General features: G+C 43.5%; 1 protein-coding gene across 13 annotated transcripts in view; it reads right to left on the bottom strand.

Annotated features, from left to right (window-relative positions):
- CPNE1 (copine I) overlaps nucleotides 1-18,008 on the bottom strand; it is a 36,999-nt gene that overhangs the window by 3,196 nt on the left and 15,795 nt on the right. For all 13 annotated transcript variants that reach the window (XM_008255980.4, XM_008255978.4, XM_017341628.3 and 10 more), the window contains 12 exon segments: nucleotides 3,090-3,218; nucleotides 2,815-2,994; nucleotides 2,589-2,663; nucleotides 2,434-2,505; nucleotides 2,217-2,297; nucleotides 1,958-2,047; nucleotides 1,766-1,852; nucleotides 1,551-1,637; nucleotides 1,397-1,456; nucleotides 1,184-1,317; nucleotides 1,026-1,080; nucleotides 747-798 (listed from right to left, as the gene is read on the bottom strand). In XM_008255980.4, coding sequence (XP_008254202.1) covers nucleotides 747-798; nucleotides 1,026-1,080; nucleotides 1,184-1,317; nucleotides 1,397-1,456; nucleotides 1,551-1,637; nucleotides 1,766-1,852; nucleotides 1,958-2,047; nucleotides 2,217-2,297; nucleotides 2,434-2,505; nucleotides 2,589-2,663; nucleotides 2,815-2,994; nucleotides 3,090-3,218 — 1,102 coding nt within the window.

Genomic DNA, 18,008 nt, shown 5'->3' with positions numbered 1-18,008 from the left:
TCTCTTTGCTATAAGGACCATTAGGATAACTGGCAAAAATCTGAATAAGTGCTATGGATTGAGAAGCAGTACTTTACTGATATTAACTTTCTGATTTTGAGAATTGTACTGTGACTACATAAGAGACTCTCCTTGATTTTAAGAACGCTGGACTCCAATGACCTGAACCACCATGACTATTCTTCTAACTTTTTTTTATGTCAAAATAAAAGTTTAAATTTAAAAACCCAGGTCAGATGAGGTCAGGTCAAATTTTCCATGCTTTAACGTGTTGCCCACCTGGGAGTGATGGGGAGCCACAAGGTTTGGTCTTTGATTAAAGGGTTTGGGAAACTCTGTCTAAAAACAAACAGACCCAAAAACCCTGCAGGGAGGCACCAAAGATTACACTGATTCTCAAGTAAGCACCTGCAAAGTTAACATCAACCATATTTTGGAGAGCACTTCACGTGAGCCAGGTTCGCTGCTTCAAATGTAAGGCTCTTCCTATGCCCTCTCTTTGACTACTCGGTATTCTACAGTATTTAGTCTTATTATGAAACCAAAGCACATAGAGACCAAGTAACTCACCTCAAGTCACACCGTTACCAAGAGGCATGAGGAAGGCCTGACTCCAGAGGATTGGCTCTGAGACCCACTGGTCTAGACGACGCAGGCGGGCCTGCCCCCACTCTCCTTTGCCCATGTGGGCCTGTCCCTCTAGGTGTGGACAGACCTGCTTCACACTGCAGCATGGGGGAACTTACCTGCACAATAGGGGTTCCTGGGGTTGAAGTTCAAGGCAAACTCATGTGAGACCTGAGGGCAAGGAGGAAAATGATCTTTGTACAAAGGGGCACTGTTGTGTGAACCAAGACCCTACAGGAGTTTCACCCTGAGCAGTTGCTGTGCACACTTCTACAAGGACATTGTCCCTGTATTTCCCATTAAGGGTGGGCACCAGGCAGCAAGTGATTTTACTACATTCCCCAAAATGAGGATCTTGAAACTGAAAACTAGAGTTGGGGAGAGAACAAAGAGCTGACCTGCCAGTCAGGTGGCACCTGGGCCCCAAATCCAAATGCTGGGAACAGCTTGTCCCTGTGGGAAGACAGTGAGTTTTGAAGAGGCACTGTGGGAACTGTGAGCCCAGAGGCTGCAGCATCTGCAGGGAGTGGGGTGGCCACGAGAGCCAGTTACTCACGAGTCGTAGTCCTGAACCACGCTGCCCACGCTCCACAGTGCTGTCAGGTACTCATTGACTCCTGTGGGACTCAGGTAGTGCAGGGAGTCAGGTGAGGAGGGGTCTCCATTGGAGCCAGTGAAGTCTATGCCCACCTGGGAGGAGGCCAGGAAGTAAGCTGACGGCCACCTTGAGCCCTGAACCTGCTCCCTTGCCCCTAGGAACGCAACTTACAGTGAAGTTGATTTGACAACCTCCCATCACATAGTCCAGGAAGGAATACTCTGTTTCTACCTGCAGACAAAACCAGGATCATGGCTGGGGTGAGACGGTTTGGGGCCGAGGAACCCAGGATTTAGAGCCTGGGTCACATGAGCTATCGTCTCACCTGGCAAATCTTGACACAGATAGTTCCAGAGTTCTTGTAGCTTTTCTTCTTCTGCTGCTTCTCAGGGTGGATGCATTCAAACTCAGCCTAGAGAGGAAAGAAAAATTAGGGCAGGAAACTTCCGGAGCACCTGCCGAGGACTCAAGCTGCCCTCCCTTCCCGGGGCTGCAGCCATCTAGGCCCGCTCAGTACCCCTGATCAGGGCTGGGCTTTACCGGGACATTCTGTAGCTGAGACAAGCTGGTGTAGAAGGCACCGATGAGATCATGCGATCCATCACTGTCATAGTCTGAACACCGCACCTGAGAGAAGGTGTGTGGGTGGGTGCATGCACAGAAGAGGCAGGTGAGAGCATGTCCCTTGGGCTATCTTTCCTTCTCTGTCTACTCAGCAGACAGCCTCCTTACCTGGAGGGGTGTGCTGGGATCCCCACCGCAGAAGTGCTGAAGGGGAACTGAGAAGCGCTTCCACGTAGGATTCAGGTTGTTCTTGATTACCTGAGGGTGAGGGTCAAGGCTTCCTGTGAGCTCTGGCCAGGTGTATGAGGATCTGCCAGCCCTTCCCTACCCACCTGCAGTATTTTTCTACCTGCATTCCAAACCCTGCAGTCACAAGGCCCCGGAGAACCTCTCCTACCCCATCCCACCAATCCCAGGGGTCTCACACCTCTGATCTGTAGGTCAGGTGCCACTTCCCATCACCCTGGCGGAAGAACTCCAGGAATGGATCCGATTTCCCCAGGAAGTCCTGCCAATGCCACAGACACTCGAGTTACAACTCAGGGAGAAACAAGTACGATGCCAGCTCCCCGTCCTCACCTGTCTCCCACAACCATCCCAGCTCCCCTAGCTCTTGGGTCCCCAGGACCTCCTTCCAGACACACCTTCTTGTCTAGGTTTCTGGCTGCCACCTCCATGGTGACCACACGGCTGTCTTTCAGTTCCTGAGCTGAGACCTAGGAGAGGAGGCTGTCATCACCTCATGAATTCTTCACTGATGTAGAAACCCTTGCTCCAGCCCTCACTGGGACTTCCTTACCGTGATGGTCCCCCGCCCAGCAGGTTTTCCAGGCTTCATCATCAACGGCAGAGACAGCATCTGGCTCGACACGATCTGGAGAAAAGCAAGGGGGATGCTAAGATCTCTGGCAGCGGGGTCTTGCTGGATGCACTCTCCACCTCCAGGCAGACCAGGCTGTCTGACAGGGCTCTTCCAGAATCTGCTGGGTTTGGGGTGGGGGGGCCTCAACCCTGGCCCTACATACCTGTCCTAGGGAACACTCAGCTCCCCCTAGGAAGTCATCATCTCCCAGCTCTGGTGTCTTGTTGTCTATGTCATAGATTCCAAAGCGTAGCTTCTGGACTGTCTCAAAATGGTATTCAAGCTGCAGAGTCTTGGAGAACTCAGGGCTTGAGCAGTTCCGTACTCTCTCAGTCCGGCCAAGCTGTGGGCAGAAGCCAGTAAGCACCACACAGGCCCTCCATCCAAAACACAATCCTAGCCTCCCTCTACAATTTTAATTTCCATGGTCCACCTCACCTCTGCCCAGTTGCCCCCACCCACATCCTGAAAAAGGACGCAGAGTGGGTCAGACTTGGAGCCGACGTCCTTGTCAATGAGGTGGTCACAGGAAATGGAGAGCTGAACCAAGGTCACACAGTGGGCCATCTGGAGGGAAAGGAACTGGGTCAAGCTTGAAGGTCCCTTCTCTGCCCTCCCTTGACTGCAGGTCCCAGCAAGCCCAGCAGGCTCTGTTTAGGCATGGCTGAGCCTGTGTCTACCCTCTAGGAGGAACAGGACTTATCCTTGTTATACCCCTCCACCCTCTAGGGAGAACTCAATGCCACAGAAGATGGTGGTATAACCAACGCTGACCCAAAAGAGTAAGAGTATGCTGGGAAAATACCAAAATGAGATACTAGCCTCCAGCTGCAACTGTGATCCAAAACTAGTCCTAACCCCTTAACAGTGCTGTCCAGACCCAGACTCCAACCTTGATCTCTGCAAAGACCAACGCATCTCACTCTGATCCTGTTAGTTCCAGGTCAGACCCTAATGTAAGTTCTAATTCCAACACTGCCCCAAATGCAACCATGATCCAAACACCACCCCCATACAAGTCTATTTCTCTAGTGATTTCCCACTCACATTGAAGCCCATCTTGGAGTAGAACTGCAACCCATCCACTGATTCTCAAACCTCTAATCATTTGCTCACATCCATCTCCTCAATATTTCCACTGTTACTACTCAGTCCAAGCCACTGTCATTTGTTGCATTGGCCTTCTGAACTGGTCTCCCTCATCCCATGCTGTCCCACCTTCACTCCCCCAACTCCTCACCAACAGGCTCAACACAGCAGCCAAAGTAATTGTGTTAAAACCCAAGTCATGTCAAACCTCTGCTTGAACTCTATTGATTTCCCATTACTTAGAAAAAAAAAAAAAATTCAACCATACCATGACCTCGTTTTTGAACGATCTAGATCTTCCTAACTGCATCTGCTAACACCTTTGCTCTTGTTTATTTCAATCCATTCACCTGGGTTGCCATTCCTCAAAAAGCCAACCTTGTTTTTATCCCAAAGCCTTTGAAATACGTGGAATGTTCTAAACCCCGTATTATGCACATGGCTTGCTGCTCCCTCTCACCTTCCAGGTGTTTCTTCAAAATCATCTCTATTTTTCTAGCTAATCTATAATGTCAACCTTACTGCCACTGATGTATCACATACCCATTTCTTGCTTATTTTCTTTATGATTTATCAATATCTAATACATTTACATAATTCGTCTTTCCCACTTTAAAGTAAAAACTCTGTGAGGGGAGGAATACTTATCTGTTTATTGCTCCATCCCAAACACATGGACAATAAATATTTGCTAAATGAAATCTACCAGGCTACATCTAGGCCCAGCTCCCAGTCCAGCCAGCTTCTAACTCTTGCCTCCACAACCAAGTAGTATCAAAGTTCTTCACCAACTTCCTCTTCTGGAAACACCTTGCACAGATCACTTCCTCCTGTAGCCACCATACCAATCAGCCTTGGAGTCTTACACTATTCCTGTTTTTGCCCTGGCCCTTACACCTGAAGAGCATACAAGGGCATATAGTCAGATTTCTCCCTGGGTTTCATTCGGCATGCCAGATTTACCAGCAATATTCCTAGGGATGCTTCCAGCCTCAGCCTCCCCTCTACTGGGCCTCAATCAATCCTGCCTCTACCCAGGCACAGCACTCCATCCCAGATTGTCATGATCCCCATCAGGAACATGGCCAGCACCCAAAGCTGGAATGATTCTTAGGGCTGAATGTGTTTCACACACTGCCCTTCATGGCCACCCTCTCTCTTTAATATTTCCAAGGAGGCAAAGCGCACCACCCTATAATCTTCATTGCAAGTCCAGCTCCACGGAATCATACCTTCACAGACCCACGTCTCTGGAGTTCTCAGTTCCACCCCTCACTTAATTCTTCCCCGGTCTAGCGCTCCACAGGAAAGCCTTACTCCCATGTCCGCGTGAGAATCTCTCTGATACCTGGAGCAGTTTACAATCCCAGTTAAATAGCGTAGAAACCACCCCCTTCATCTGACTCCTGCCCCTAGCATGTGGCCTGCAGACACATGGCCACCTGGATCACTCCACTGTAGGTTTCCCAGAGAAAGCGCCAGAACAGAATACACAGGCCCCTAAGGGATCAGAACCACTGCTTCCCCAAGTCCTACTCTGAATGAACTCCACCCCTGCCACCTCACGTTCTCTTAGGCAGTGTTTTCACACTGCAGAGACAAATGTAAACGGATTTCATTTCATTACTGCTGAGAAGGCTACCTAGAGATCTGATCAGTTGGGTGGTGACTAAGTTAATTCTGGTATATTCAAACAACAGAATGCTGAGTAACAGCCAAAACACAAGACAGAGGGACTGGTGCCGGGGCATAAAGGATTAGGCCTCCACCTGCAGGGCTGGGATCCCATATGGGTGCCAGTTTTGAGTCCCAGCTGCTCCATTTCCGATCCAGCTCCTTGCTGGCATGCCTGGGAAAGCAGCAGATGGTCCAAGTGTAGTGCTTGGATCCCTGTGCCCATCTGGGAGACCCTCAGGAGGCTCCTAGTTCCTGGCTTTTCCACCTGGCCAAGCTCCAGGCCGTTGTGGCCATCTGGGGAGTGAACCAGTGGATGGAAGATTCTCTCTCTGTATTTCTGCCTTTCAAATAAATATTTTTTTTAAAAAAAAGAACTCTGAAAAAATAAAACTGTAAAGACTGTGACTGTTAACTTTAAGTTGCATGTGTGTAAACATATATAATAGGAATACATGAATACACTGAAAAATGAAAGGTAACACTAAATAAATGTGACTAGGTACTGTGGAGTGGCATGACGGTTTGACTTTTATGTATCATATACACTTTTGCATTCTATCAATATTTTATACTTTTACTTTGTAATTTCTAAAGGGCCTCATTAGCTTTGGCCTCAATCCATACATCAAGTCCTCATGACTATTCACTCTAAGCCCAAAGGCTCCATTTCATTTTAAACAAACTATCTATTTTCTCTTGCCTTCTTCCCTGGTTTCTATTTCCGAGGCCAACTTCACACAGTCATCCTATTAAAAAAATATATATATGGGGGCTGGTGCTGTGGTGAAGAGGGTAAATCTGCTGCCTGCAGTGTCGGTACCCCATATGTGCATCCTCCACTTCTGATCCAGCTCTCTGCACTGGCCTGGGAATGCAGTACAAGATGGCTTAAGTCCCCTGCACCTGCAGGGGAGACCCGGAGGAGTCTCCTGAGTTCAGATCAGCAGAGTCTGGCTGTTGCAGCCAACTGGGGAGTAAACCAGCAGATGGAAGACCTCTCTCTCTGCCTCTCCTCTCTTTGTGTAACTCTTTCAAATAAATAAATCATTATATATATATATGTATATATATATATATAAAATATATATGAAAGACAAAGTGACAGAAAGAGGGCAAGCTCCTCTCCGTCTGTTCGTTCAATCCCCAAATGCCCACAACAGCCAGGACTGAGCCAGGCTGAAGCCAGGAGCCTAAGAATTCTGAGTCTCCCATATGAGCCCAAGCACCTGGGCTGGCCTCATCCATTGCCTCCCAGGCACACTAACAGGATGTTGGATTGGAAGTGCAGAGTGGCCAGGACTCAAACCAAGCACTGCAATGTGGGATGTGGGCATCTCGGGTGGCAGCTTAATCTGCTGTCCCACAATGTCCACTCAGGTCATATTTTAAAACAAAAACGACCAAATACAAGGCAGTGCAAGGGAGGGATCAGTGGCAAGAGGCAAGTGAGATAGAGACAAAGGACAGAGATCTTGTCAGCATTGCTCCTCAAATGCCTATAATGGCGGGGCCAGGGCCAGGTCAATACAAAGAGCCAGGAACTCAATCCAGGTCTCACACATGGACTGCAGCAACTCAATTACTTGGGCCATCACCGCTCCCTCCCAGGGTCTGCATTAGCAGGAAGCTGCAGCAAGCAATTGAAGCTAGGCACTCCAATGCAGGATGTATTTTAACCACTACACTAACTTCCCACTCCCCACCTCATCATTCTTGATGCCAGCTTCCAGAGTCTTTAATTAAAACTCAAGCTTGGTTACCCATGGCTCTTAGGTGCAGAATCAAAACTTCCTAGTAAGACTACCAGAGGACACAGCTACACAGAATTCAGCAGCTAAGCAATATGGTAACTGCATCCCTAATTAAACCTCAAAGCCTTTCTCAGTCTGCCACCTGCCCTACACCTCCTGCCATTCATTTACCCACCCAAACAGTCAAAGTTATTTCTGGTGACACACAGACCTCCAACTGTCCTGCCTAGCAGATGTCTCTCTCATCCAAGGTTCTGTAGGATGCGACTCCGTTATGAACACTTGCCCACCTTTCCCAGGCAGGCTTTTATTTTCTCCTCTGTATGACTGCAATGGCTTCCTCGTCAGTCCGCTGAAACAATTCTGTGTTATTACCCAAACAAAATGCAGGTCATATCATTTCACTTCTTAAAACACTGGAATGACTTCGGAGAGCACTCAAAATAAAATCCAAAGTTTTACCAGTCTACAAAGCGCTCAAAGCCCTGACCTTTGCTTACCAAGTCGTCCAGCCAATACGCTCCAGACAGGCAGGCACATTCTCCACCTCAGAGCCTCTGCCCCAGGGCCAATAAACAGTCAAGAAAATAAGGTGCACAGGGAGAAGCCTTGCCTGGTTTGTCCCTATCTACATCTCCCTCCAGGACTTCTAACGTAACTACACTATAGCAGGTACTCAGTAAATATTTGGTGACTTAATGTTGAACCCTCAATTTAAGAATTTTAACTTCTGTCTATCTGCCCCATAAACTATGGGTTCTAGTGCTTAGTACATAGTTGGTACCTATAACTGAACAAACAATGAATGTATTTTTGTTCAACTCACACCTTTAGGCTTTTTATTTAAATGAAATGTCCAGCAATAAATCTTCCTTATCCTGTGTACAATTGAGAGTTAAAATTTAAATGTAGGATTCCTACAACTCAGTATCAAATGAGAGTCAATTTTAAAATGGGCAAAATATATGACCAACGCTTCCTATGAATCAGGAATAAGCAAAGTGATACACAGCACTAATCATTAGGGAAATGCAAATCCGACCATGACGAGAGACTGCCCCACACCCACCACAACGGCTGGAAGTCTAAGGACTGACTACGCCGAAGGCTGACAAGGATGTGCAACTCTGTCACATTGTTAGTCCAAGTGTTGTTTGTACCACTCTGGAAAATAGTCTGGCAGCTGATCAGAAAACCAATCATACACCTAGCCCAAGAGTAACTCCACAACTAAATTCTTATCCTTAAGAAATGAAAATATTATGTCCACAGAAGTTTGTACGATAATGTTCACAGCAGCTTTATTCATAATAACCAAAAACTTCAAACAGCTCAGGTGTCCATTAATGAGGACTGGTAAACACACTGTGATGTTTTCTATGAAATCAATTCAGCCACAAAAATAAATTATTAATATTTGTAACGTGCATGAGGTTGCAGAACAAGCACAACTAATCTATGATGGAAAGGCTCTGAACAGCAGTTGCCCTCCCCTCTGCCAGGGGAGGTGCAGGCATTCACTGAGACCTTTATGGTGCCAGGATCATGGGTCACAGGGATGCATGTACACTCGACATTCCATCTAACGGTATACTTAAGTTGTTCACATCTGACTGCATGTAAATTCTACAAAAATGCAAAATACCGTACACAAATGCTGAACTCAAGACACGTTGTAACTATGCCTGCAGCTTTGAAATGCACCAAAAAAAAAAAAAAAAAATCAAACATTGTTGAATGGATATGTGGTGAAACAACTGGAGAATCAACATGGATGATGCATTTTTTTTTTCAGATGCATATGCCTTCCTTCCAGTAAAACTTTGTTGTGACTCACAGAAGCACTGGCAATGACGACTTAAAGAGTGGTGAGACTGCAGGCAACTGAAGCTGCCGTCACCTCACTCCATGACTTCTCTGAGACCCTGCAGAAAAAGGCTTTTGATTTGGGCCAAATCTATGCAGTGGGCCAGGAGATTCTTCCTGTGTTAGGCCTGTTTCTGGTGGACTAGAACATTCTTAGTCATTATCACTATACCATCCTCCTTTGCAGCTGGCCCTATGCTATCTTCCGTTTTCTCTTTGAACCCAACTCCAACCTCAACCACGCTGTTGTTGGCCCCACGTCTCAGGAGCCCACGGGCTGCATCCCTTCCTGACATGACGCCTTCCTAGGGCGGCCTGGCTCCCACTCACAGAGGTTAGAGCTTTTCCAGTAACTACACCAACCCTGCCAACACACACACCAACCCACCTCCTGGTCTCATGGAATCAGAAATTCTTTATGTAAAACCTGACATTTGTAATGTTCAACTTTATAGCATGTGAGCCATATTCTCTATAAATCATCTATAATCCATGGAATTAGTCTCTTCCAAATCCTTTTTATCTCCTTTAAAAATCATCCCCAAGACTACCTCTCCTTAGAAATCTTTTGAAATTAAAACTGCTAGTCACTCTTCTATCCTCTATCTCCTTCCTACACAGTTACATACTTTAAACCAAACTCATTTACTTCTCATATAGTATAGTGCCATTATAAATAACCCAGCAGCACTGATGGCCTTCTTACGACAAGACTTGTGTGAAACTATGAAGCATCAACTTAAGTGAATCAATAAATGGGAAGAAGCATCACTTGCTCTGTTTGTCTAAGAGATGTCTGCTTTGTGTACTGTCCTCTGAACCAGATACCCTGCCCAGATGGCTGCAGTGGTCTCTTGTCATCTCCACTTTAAGTCTCTGATTTGTTCTCTGTGGATGTCAGAGATGTTTCCCAAACCCAACCAAACATTCATTTTCTCATAAATCTTATCAAAATGTGTGATGTGATTATGTATTTCCTTACTAGACTATAAATTCAACAAGGGTATGGCCATTCACCTTGTTTCCATTCCAGTGACTGGCAAACAACAGGTACTCCGTTAGTACAAAGGCTAGGAAAGTGAGGACCCAAGGATCCTCTTCAATCTAGCCCTGACCTGCTGCAAAAGCCAGCAAGGGAGAGCTGAGCTTTCTAGGACAATCCAACACAAAAGGCAAGCTGTTATCTCCATGTGCCCATCACTGCACTTTTCCATTTCGAACTAGTCCAAAACTGCAAATCAAACAGCTGCCTTTTTCTCTCCACTTCCCTTGGAATTTCTTTTGTTTATCCCCACAGCCAATCTCAATGTTTTCCAAGCCTTTTATCTTGAAAGGGCACATTCACCCAGGCCCTTAAAAACCACACTCATGGGGGTAGCATTCTGGTGTATCTCTCTGCCTTTCAAATAAATAAATAATCTTCTTAAAGCAGTGGAAGATAGTCCAAGTGCTTGGGCCCCTGTACCTACACAGAAGACCTGGATTAAGCTCCTGGCTCCAGCCTGGTGCAGCCCTGGTTGTTGGGGCCATTTGGGAGTTGAACAAGCGGATGGGAAGATCTTTTTTTCAGGTAGATCTTTATAAATTTTTTTCATTTTCATAACTTATAAATATAACTGTCCGAAATAAAAGAAAGTGAGTGATCATGTAAACTAGAGTATTACCTATTTCCAAAAATTAATGTAAATAGCATATACGAGGTGGTTAGTAGTGTGCAACTGTTGTGTTAGCTATTAATATTTGCCTTCAAGCCTAGCTCACGTCTGCCTCCCTTTCATACTTTCTACAGCACTCAACTTATTCTGGGGTACTAGACTCACCCCTTACTATATACATTGTATTCTGTCAGTTTCACTGCTCCTCGTCATTAAATTAAAAAAAAAAAAAAAATAAAAAAAAAAAAAAAAAAAAAAAAATAAAAAAAAAAAAAAAAAATAAAAAAAAAAAAAAAAAAAAAAAAAAAAAAAAAAAAAAAAAAATAATTAAAAAAAAAAAAAAAAAAAAAAAAAAAAAAAAAAAAAAAAAAAAAAAAAAAAAAAAAAAAAAAAAAAAAAAAAAAAAAAAAAAAAAAAAAAAAAAAAAAAAAAAAAAAAAAAAAAGAAAAAAAAAAAAATAAAAAAAAAAAAAAAAAAAAAAAAAAAAAAAAAATAAAAAAAAAAAAAAAAAAAAAAAAAATTAAACGACGAGTTTAGTTTTTTTCGGCAAAAACAAGGATTCAGTATCTCCTGCCCCACATCTTATACCTGATCACAGAATGGGAATTAAAAACACCTCAGGGAAGCCTGCAGCAGTGTGCTTCAACAGGCTGAATGGCTTACAAGAGCCACGGAAAATGTGTATCATTCATTAAGTTTAAAACTAGAAATCGGGCAAGTGCTCCGTCAGGGCTTCCTTTGCCATGGGCCACTCTACCAACAGACCACTCTGCATGGAGAATCCCACTCTGCTCAGCAGTAACGCCCTTCATTTTTCACGGCACCCCCTACCCTCCTTCGGGAGATTCTAAATCTGCTCTTCAGAAACCCAAGAACAGGTCTTTTCTCCAGATGCTGGATCCAATTCAGGTGAACTGAAATCCATCCATCAGATGTTTAAGCTCAGGAGTTAACACTGCCTCCTTCCACACTGTAGAATGTAAGCAGGAAGGACACCAGCCTGCCAGCCTTATTTCCTTTATTCTCCCTCGGTAACGATAGAGGGGCTGCAAGGAGACACAAAGGACTCTGTGTCTGGGTGGCAGAAACACTCCTTTACCAAACCAAAGTCAAGCTCACACTCCTTCCTGTTGCCTACCTTGGCATGCGGGAGCAGCTCACAGATGCTGGATCAAGTCTTGAAAGCCAATCAGGAAATCCTCCACAGGCTCCCAATGGAGGGAACACCACCCATTGAATACTCTTTCCCAGTAGACTGAAAAGACGAACTGCTCTCCCCACCCCCTCGAGTGACAGAGAAGGTCAGCAAACTTTCTTAGCCCTGCTTCTCCCTTTAACTTATACATTCTCCAATTTTAAGTCAGCAGCCCCAAGGACATTCCTTGTAGGTCTCAAATTGAACCAAAAATACAAGTCCTCACTATAAAACTATGCATTCTTTACTCATATCTATGACTAAGGGTTATTTGAATTACATCAATAAGATGAAACTTTAAGCAATAATTTTGGTTTAGATCCATAAGCAACCTGACCACCACAGGATATGGGAACACCACAAAGCTTACAATGTCCAGAGGCACACTATTAGTGAAAAGTGGGAAAAGAGGGCAAGGCAGACAGATGCTGGGTTCCCACCCTGCTGCGCTACAGAAAGGTCAAAAACATCGTGAAGCCATTGTTCCAACTCTAACAGCCTCAAAGATTTATTAAAAGTCAAACAAATCCAACCTGTACCCAAGTCTTCAAGAATTTGAGGACAGCATTGGGTACAGGGAGGGAAGCAATGTAAAAACACATGGCTTTCAAGCAGGTTAAGACTGTAGTGGTGGGCAGGATTTCCCTTGCAAGGAGACTCTGAACATACTTACATAGTCTCCACCTGCCTACTTAAAAATTAAGGCCAGCTCCCACTCTAATCATGAGCTTGACCGTGGTGACTGAGAAATCTTGCCAACAGGTGATACTTCTACCCCTCCACGTTATGCTTTGATGCAGGAACCGGGCTGCTGCCAGTGGTCTCACATTTTCCCATGTCAGGGAGAGGCAAGGAATAACTGTGGGAAGCGCTCTACCTCTGGAGTCATGAGAGCACCTAAGATTAGCAAGCCTTACTGAGACCTTAAGCTAACTTAATCTGCTTTACTTTGTCTGGATTTCTCCATCTATAAAGTGGTGTAATAAAATAATAATGCTGGGGCTGACACTGTGGCACAGTGGGTTAAACCCCTGGCCTGAAGCGCTGGCATCCCATTTGGGCACCGGCTCTAGTTCCTGCTGCTCCTCTTCTGATCCAGCTCTCTGCCACGGCCTGGGAAAGCAGTAGATGGCGGCCCAAATGCTTGGACCCCTGCACCTGCATGGGAGACTAAGCAGCACCAGGATCCTGGCTTTGGATCGGCAAAACTCCAGGCACTGCGGCCATCTGGGGAGTTAATCAGTGGATGGAAGACTTCTCTGTCTCTAGTTCTCTCTGTAACTCTCTCAAATAAATCTTTTTAAAAATTTAATGCCAACTTTACAGGGTTATTGTAAAGATTGACACCAACCACGTAAAGTGTGCCCTGCCCAGCACAGACTAAGTGCTCAATATGATTGTACTGTTCCTCCATTCAGTGCTCACAAGTGTTAAGTATTGCTTTGAGTCCTTTTAGAGTACCACTAACTCCTTGCTGCTTCACAGGACACGCAGAAGGAATGCCTCTGGTCTTCCTGCTCCAGAGGACCCGACTGACAACCCCTGAAAGGAAAAGAAACACTGTTCCCCTAAGTGTTCCTCAGGATGCAGTGGAGACACTACCATGCTAGAAGCAGCCAAGCAGCAGCCAGACCAAAGGTTTGAGTTCCACGCATGGCCTCTCTGTAGTTTAAGGTACAAACTTGCTACAAATTTCCACAAAGACATAGAATGGCTATGCAAGTATTAGTCTAGAGGAGGAAATTACTTGTCCTGGATCACAGCAACTGATAGAACCATGACCCAATTCTCTCAAAATGTGATTTCATGAGCCCCCATTTTAGTAACAACTCACATCTTGTAATCCATTCTGGTCTATCTGGCCCGTAAGAGCAGCAAATGTCATGTGGCCTTCCACCATGACTGGTCTTACACACACATGGAAAATAACTCCACATGCACTACAGTTCTTATTCTGAGTGGCAGGGCAGGGCAGGAGCTGATGGGCTCCACTTTTGTATGATCTCATTAAAGGACTAAGTTTTAAACAGCAAGATTAGTGCAAATAAAGTAGAATTATCACAGTCTAAGAAACAAGAATGCGGTGGTGACTTCTGGCTACATCCTGCCATGCTGGAATGTACAGTTCTTCTACTGCTTCTCTACCTGCTATAGGTGGTCTGAGACAACAGTACTAAGCCATCCTCCTGAGCATCTCACAGGTGGAGGCACCGTCAGTGCCATTCTCCAGTGCTTAGTGACCTGTGGCATAAAAGGAGCCACGTGAATGAACCAATGCAGCAGACTAGAGATCACAGGAAAAGAACCACCTACCTATTTACCATAACGAGAGTCTGCCTACCCTTCACTAGAACAAATTGGGATACTTGGGAGACCTTAGGATGTCACTTTTCTGAATTTGCATGTTATAGTAGAGAAATAAAATATTTCAACAGGGAATCTATACTAGTTACAGACTGCTTTACACTTGTTCCTGTGTCACAGTCCATTACTTAACACTTGGCCAGGAAAGCCTTTACCTGGTTCCTGTGGTACCCAAGTGTACCTAGTACCATCAAGCAATGTGTAATCCAAAACTCAACATCTTATTTTGATTCCTTCTACCACTGTGAAGTGCTAGTGCACATTAGTCAAAAAGTGGTTAGGATGGGATATAGCTACAGTTATACTGTACATTCATTTCACATAGAGAAGCTTGAAGGTAACAGATGCCCCCAGTCCCAAGGTCACTGAAGCAGAGCAGTATCTACTTCAGTAAGTAGCAGTTGCAGAAGGAGAGGGACTCTCCTGGCCCCACAGGCCACACCACAAAAGGGTTTTCTATGAAGATTGTGTCACCCTACTACTCCACTGCAACCCAAAGTGTGGAGGGACGTGGTGAAAGGTGGCATTAAGCAGAACAAAAGAAAAATGAGGAAATCAGAACCAGTCTTAAATTGATGCTATTTTATCCTTCTTGTACCTTTCCCACTTTGCTTAACAGTGGTAACACAACATGGCTGTCACCATTTTTGGGGTCATTACTTGATATGAAGCAGAAATGGGTGACAGGTCTTATTTACCAGTTAAGAGCCATGTGTGAACTACCACTGCCCATTAGGACAGAGCTACAGACAGCAGTAAGGAGGCTTCAGTGTGAGACCAATTCTTAGCCCTGGCCACCAACAAGCAAGCAGGATGGACAAGAAATGAAGCACATAGGGGTAGTCTGTGTATGGCAGAGCTCACTCTTGGGATGAGTAAAACTGAGTGAACACTTGACTACTCATGTGTTATCTTGCTGGTCATTATTCTTTTTCCCTTAAATAGTCACCTCCTTCTCTCAATGACTTGAAACTATTAGCATCAATGTCTGTGACAGCTGTTTGCCAAATCCACCGCTCTGCTGAGCCTCTATGCCCTAACATTCAACATTTTTGTAAGATGTAGGCCCCTGGGTCTCCTGTCAGAATCCAAGGGATATAATTAATAAGATTTTCTGCTCCCAAGTGCTGCTGTCCTCCTGTACCTGGAGCTGGAATGTCCCCATCAGGTAGCTTTTTATTTCTCTGGACTTTTCAGTAGTACAGCAGTATGTAGAAAACACCACCTTGGCTGCTTGCTAGTTATCGTTATGTTGATACAGAAAAGGAGTTATACTCAAGGATGCTTTAGAAACTGACACAAAATAGCCCAAAGCACCAAGAATAAACTCACACCACCACAGTGAAGAGTAACTTTTACATGAGTAGGCACCAACAGAGGAATTTGCTTATGTTGTTAAAACAAAGTTTTTCCCTGAAAAGTCACTACAGCATCAGAGAATTGTGCCACCATCAGAGAATACTTTCCAGAACATTTAGCCATAAGTCAATGTCATCTATCGGATTTCTACTATACAGATAAAACAAATCAAGCAATTTTTAAACAAAAAAAATCAAAGTCACAGGCTTAAGTTCTATCCTATCTCAAAAAAGCCCTACCAAAATAGTAGGGAGAACAGTGATGAAGTGGATAAACTATTTCTCTGTTGTAAAACACTGGACAGCAAACAACAAGGAATCGTAGAAGTGATCTCTCAACAAGAGACACATTATCACAAACCCCCTTTTCTGAAGGTAAAGGACATGCTGGATATCTGTAGGCAGCTGACTTTATTCAATAATTTTTCAAACACTTAGTTACACCTTGGTCATTTTTAAATGGCTCAGCAACTACCTAGAATTATCTGTATACTCTATACCACTTTAGAACAAGCTGGACCTTCAAATTCAAAGTCAGGCTAAACTCTCATGACAAAGTTAAACATTTTTCAATCACCTTGGTTATAAGGAACAATCAACCCATGGGTTTCACTCAACCCCAATCCAGATTTTTTTTTTTTTTTAATGAGCTCTGTAGCTTAAGCTGATTTTTCACTTTCTTTTTCAGAAGTTGAACAAATGTGGAGGGACAAAAGCCAGAGCATCAATGTAAGAAAGCAGTATTTTCCATTTCTCTCCTTTGTTTACCACCTCAGATATCTGACATACTAATACAAAAACAAAAAACAAAGCCTAAGAGGTGTGTGCAACTGAGATCCTGTTCTGAAGATTTCTGTTCCCTTTCCTACTGTAATTATAATTTTTAAAGCAGTAATTCACAAACTCCTTTAAGACTCCTGCGAAAATGAACACTTTGTTCTTTTTGAGTCCACATTATGAAGTAATTTGCTAGCAAAAGAAATGGATAAAATACAATTCTGAGAAGGTGAATACCGTGGATTTGATCCAGAATCAAGTTTTCTCCCTGCTATTCAAGTATCCTCTTCTTACCACATTTCAGCATAAGCAGACAAGGATAAGCAACAATCGTTACTTCCAAGATCACCAAATCCACCTTCCCAAAGGCACAAAATATTTTCAGTTTAAAAAAGAAACCCAAATCTGATGTTATTGCTCAGTACTTTTGTGCAGTTAAAGCATTAAAAGCATTAGCCTGTTTTATTTTGTGACAACTTTATTGAACAGTAGTATTCAATACTTCATCTTTATAAACAAAAACCTTTGCTGAATGATGCCAAGGCAGTATTTGCTGGCAATGTTGTGGCCATACTGTCAGTGAGCCATTTTACTGTGTTTGGTTACTGTGGAATTGCTAATAAAGCAATTTATATGTGGCAATTTTGGAATTTTTAGAGGGATTACTGCCAGAAACTCTTTCCAGAAGATTCAACTAGCAGCACTTTTGCATTTTCTTTACTCATTTTTCAAGTGTTCTTAAAACTGATGAGTAGATTTTATTTTTACACACTTGACCAACACCTATACATAAATCACAATCCAGTAAAAGGGAGTTTTGAGTTTGGTTAAGGCTTTCATGCATTCTTATTTTTATGCAAGGTGATTATTTCCATCTAAAAATGTATTATTTCCTTACTTCCATACACAGTACCCTAAATTTTCATCTAGTGAGTTAAGACTGACCTTAACTTAATAATCATATTACTACCTGAAATTCTGAATTAAATTTTCTAATAGAATTTTTGTTGTTGCTTGGACAACCTGGAGTACAAAGCTAGGAACTACATCTCACTTAACACTGTGTTGCATTAAAAATAAAGCCACTAGTAACTGCACATCTAAACTAACATGTAAACACAACACACACCTCTAAATTATGCTTAAACACCAAACGTTTCACTGACATTCAGAAAAGTTTACAAATTGCTTATTTATAAATACATTTGTAGATTTCTCTAATCCTTTAAACCAAAAGAAAAGCAAACACCAATAAAAGCTCAGTAGAAGGAAGAGGAAAAAAATTAAGAGTCTCTTCCATAAATGTTAACGTTGCCAGAAACAAGGCAATAAAATTTACACATAGGATTGAAAGCAAGTATCATGATAGCATTTACAAAAGCACACAACTTTGAGCAAACCATTACAAATCCTTAAGACCATACAAAGCAAATGAGAAAATAATGTAAATTCATTTCCAACCCAAACCTAGTATCTTAAGAGAAAAATTTCAGAAGAGGTATGAATAGTTTCACAGAATACATTTTCAAGAATTTTCTTCAAAAAACTCCAATGCCCAGAACAAGATAAACAGAATGCTTATCAGTTAGTACTAAGTTAATAAGTCTCAGATACACAAAAATTAA

The sequence above is a fragment of the Oryctolagus cuniculus genome, chromosome 11 (assembly GCF_964237555.1).
Source record: "Oryctolagus cuniculus chromosome 11, mOryCun1.1, whole genome shotgun sequence".
NCBI classification, from domain to species: domain Eukaryota; kingdom Metazoa; phylum Chordata; class Mammalia; order Lagomorpha; family Leporidae; genus Oryctolagus; species Oryctolagus cuniculus.
The sequence above is the reverse complement of the archived record's forward strand: the minus strand, read 5'-3'. Positions and strand labels throughout refer to the sequence as shown.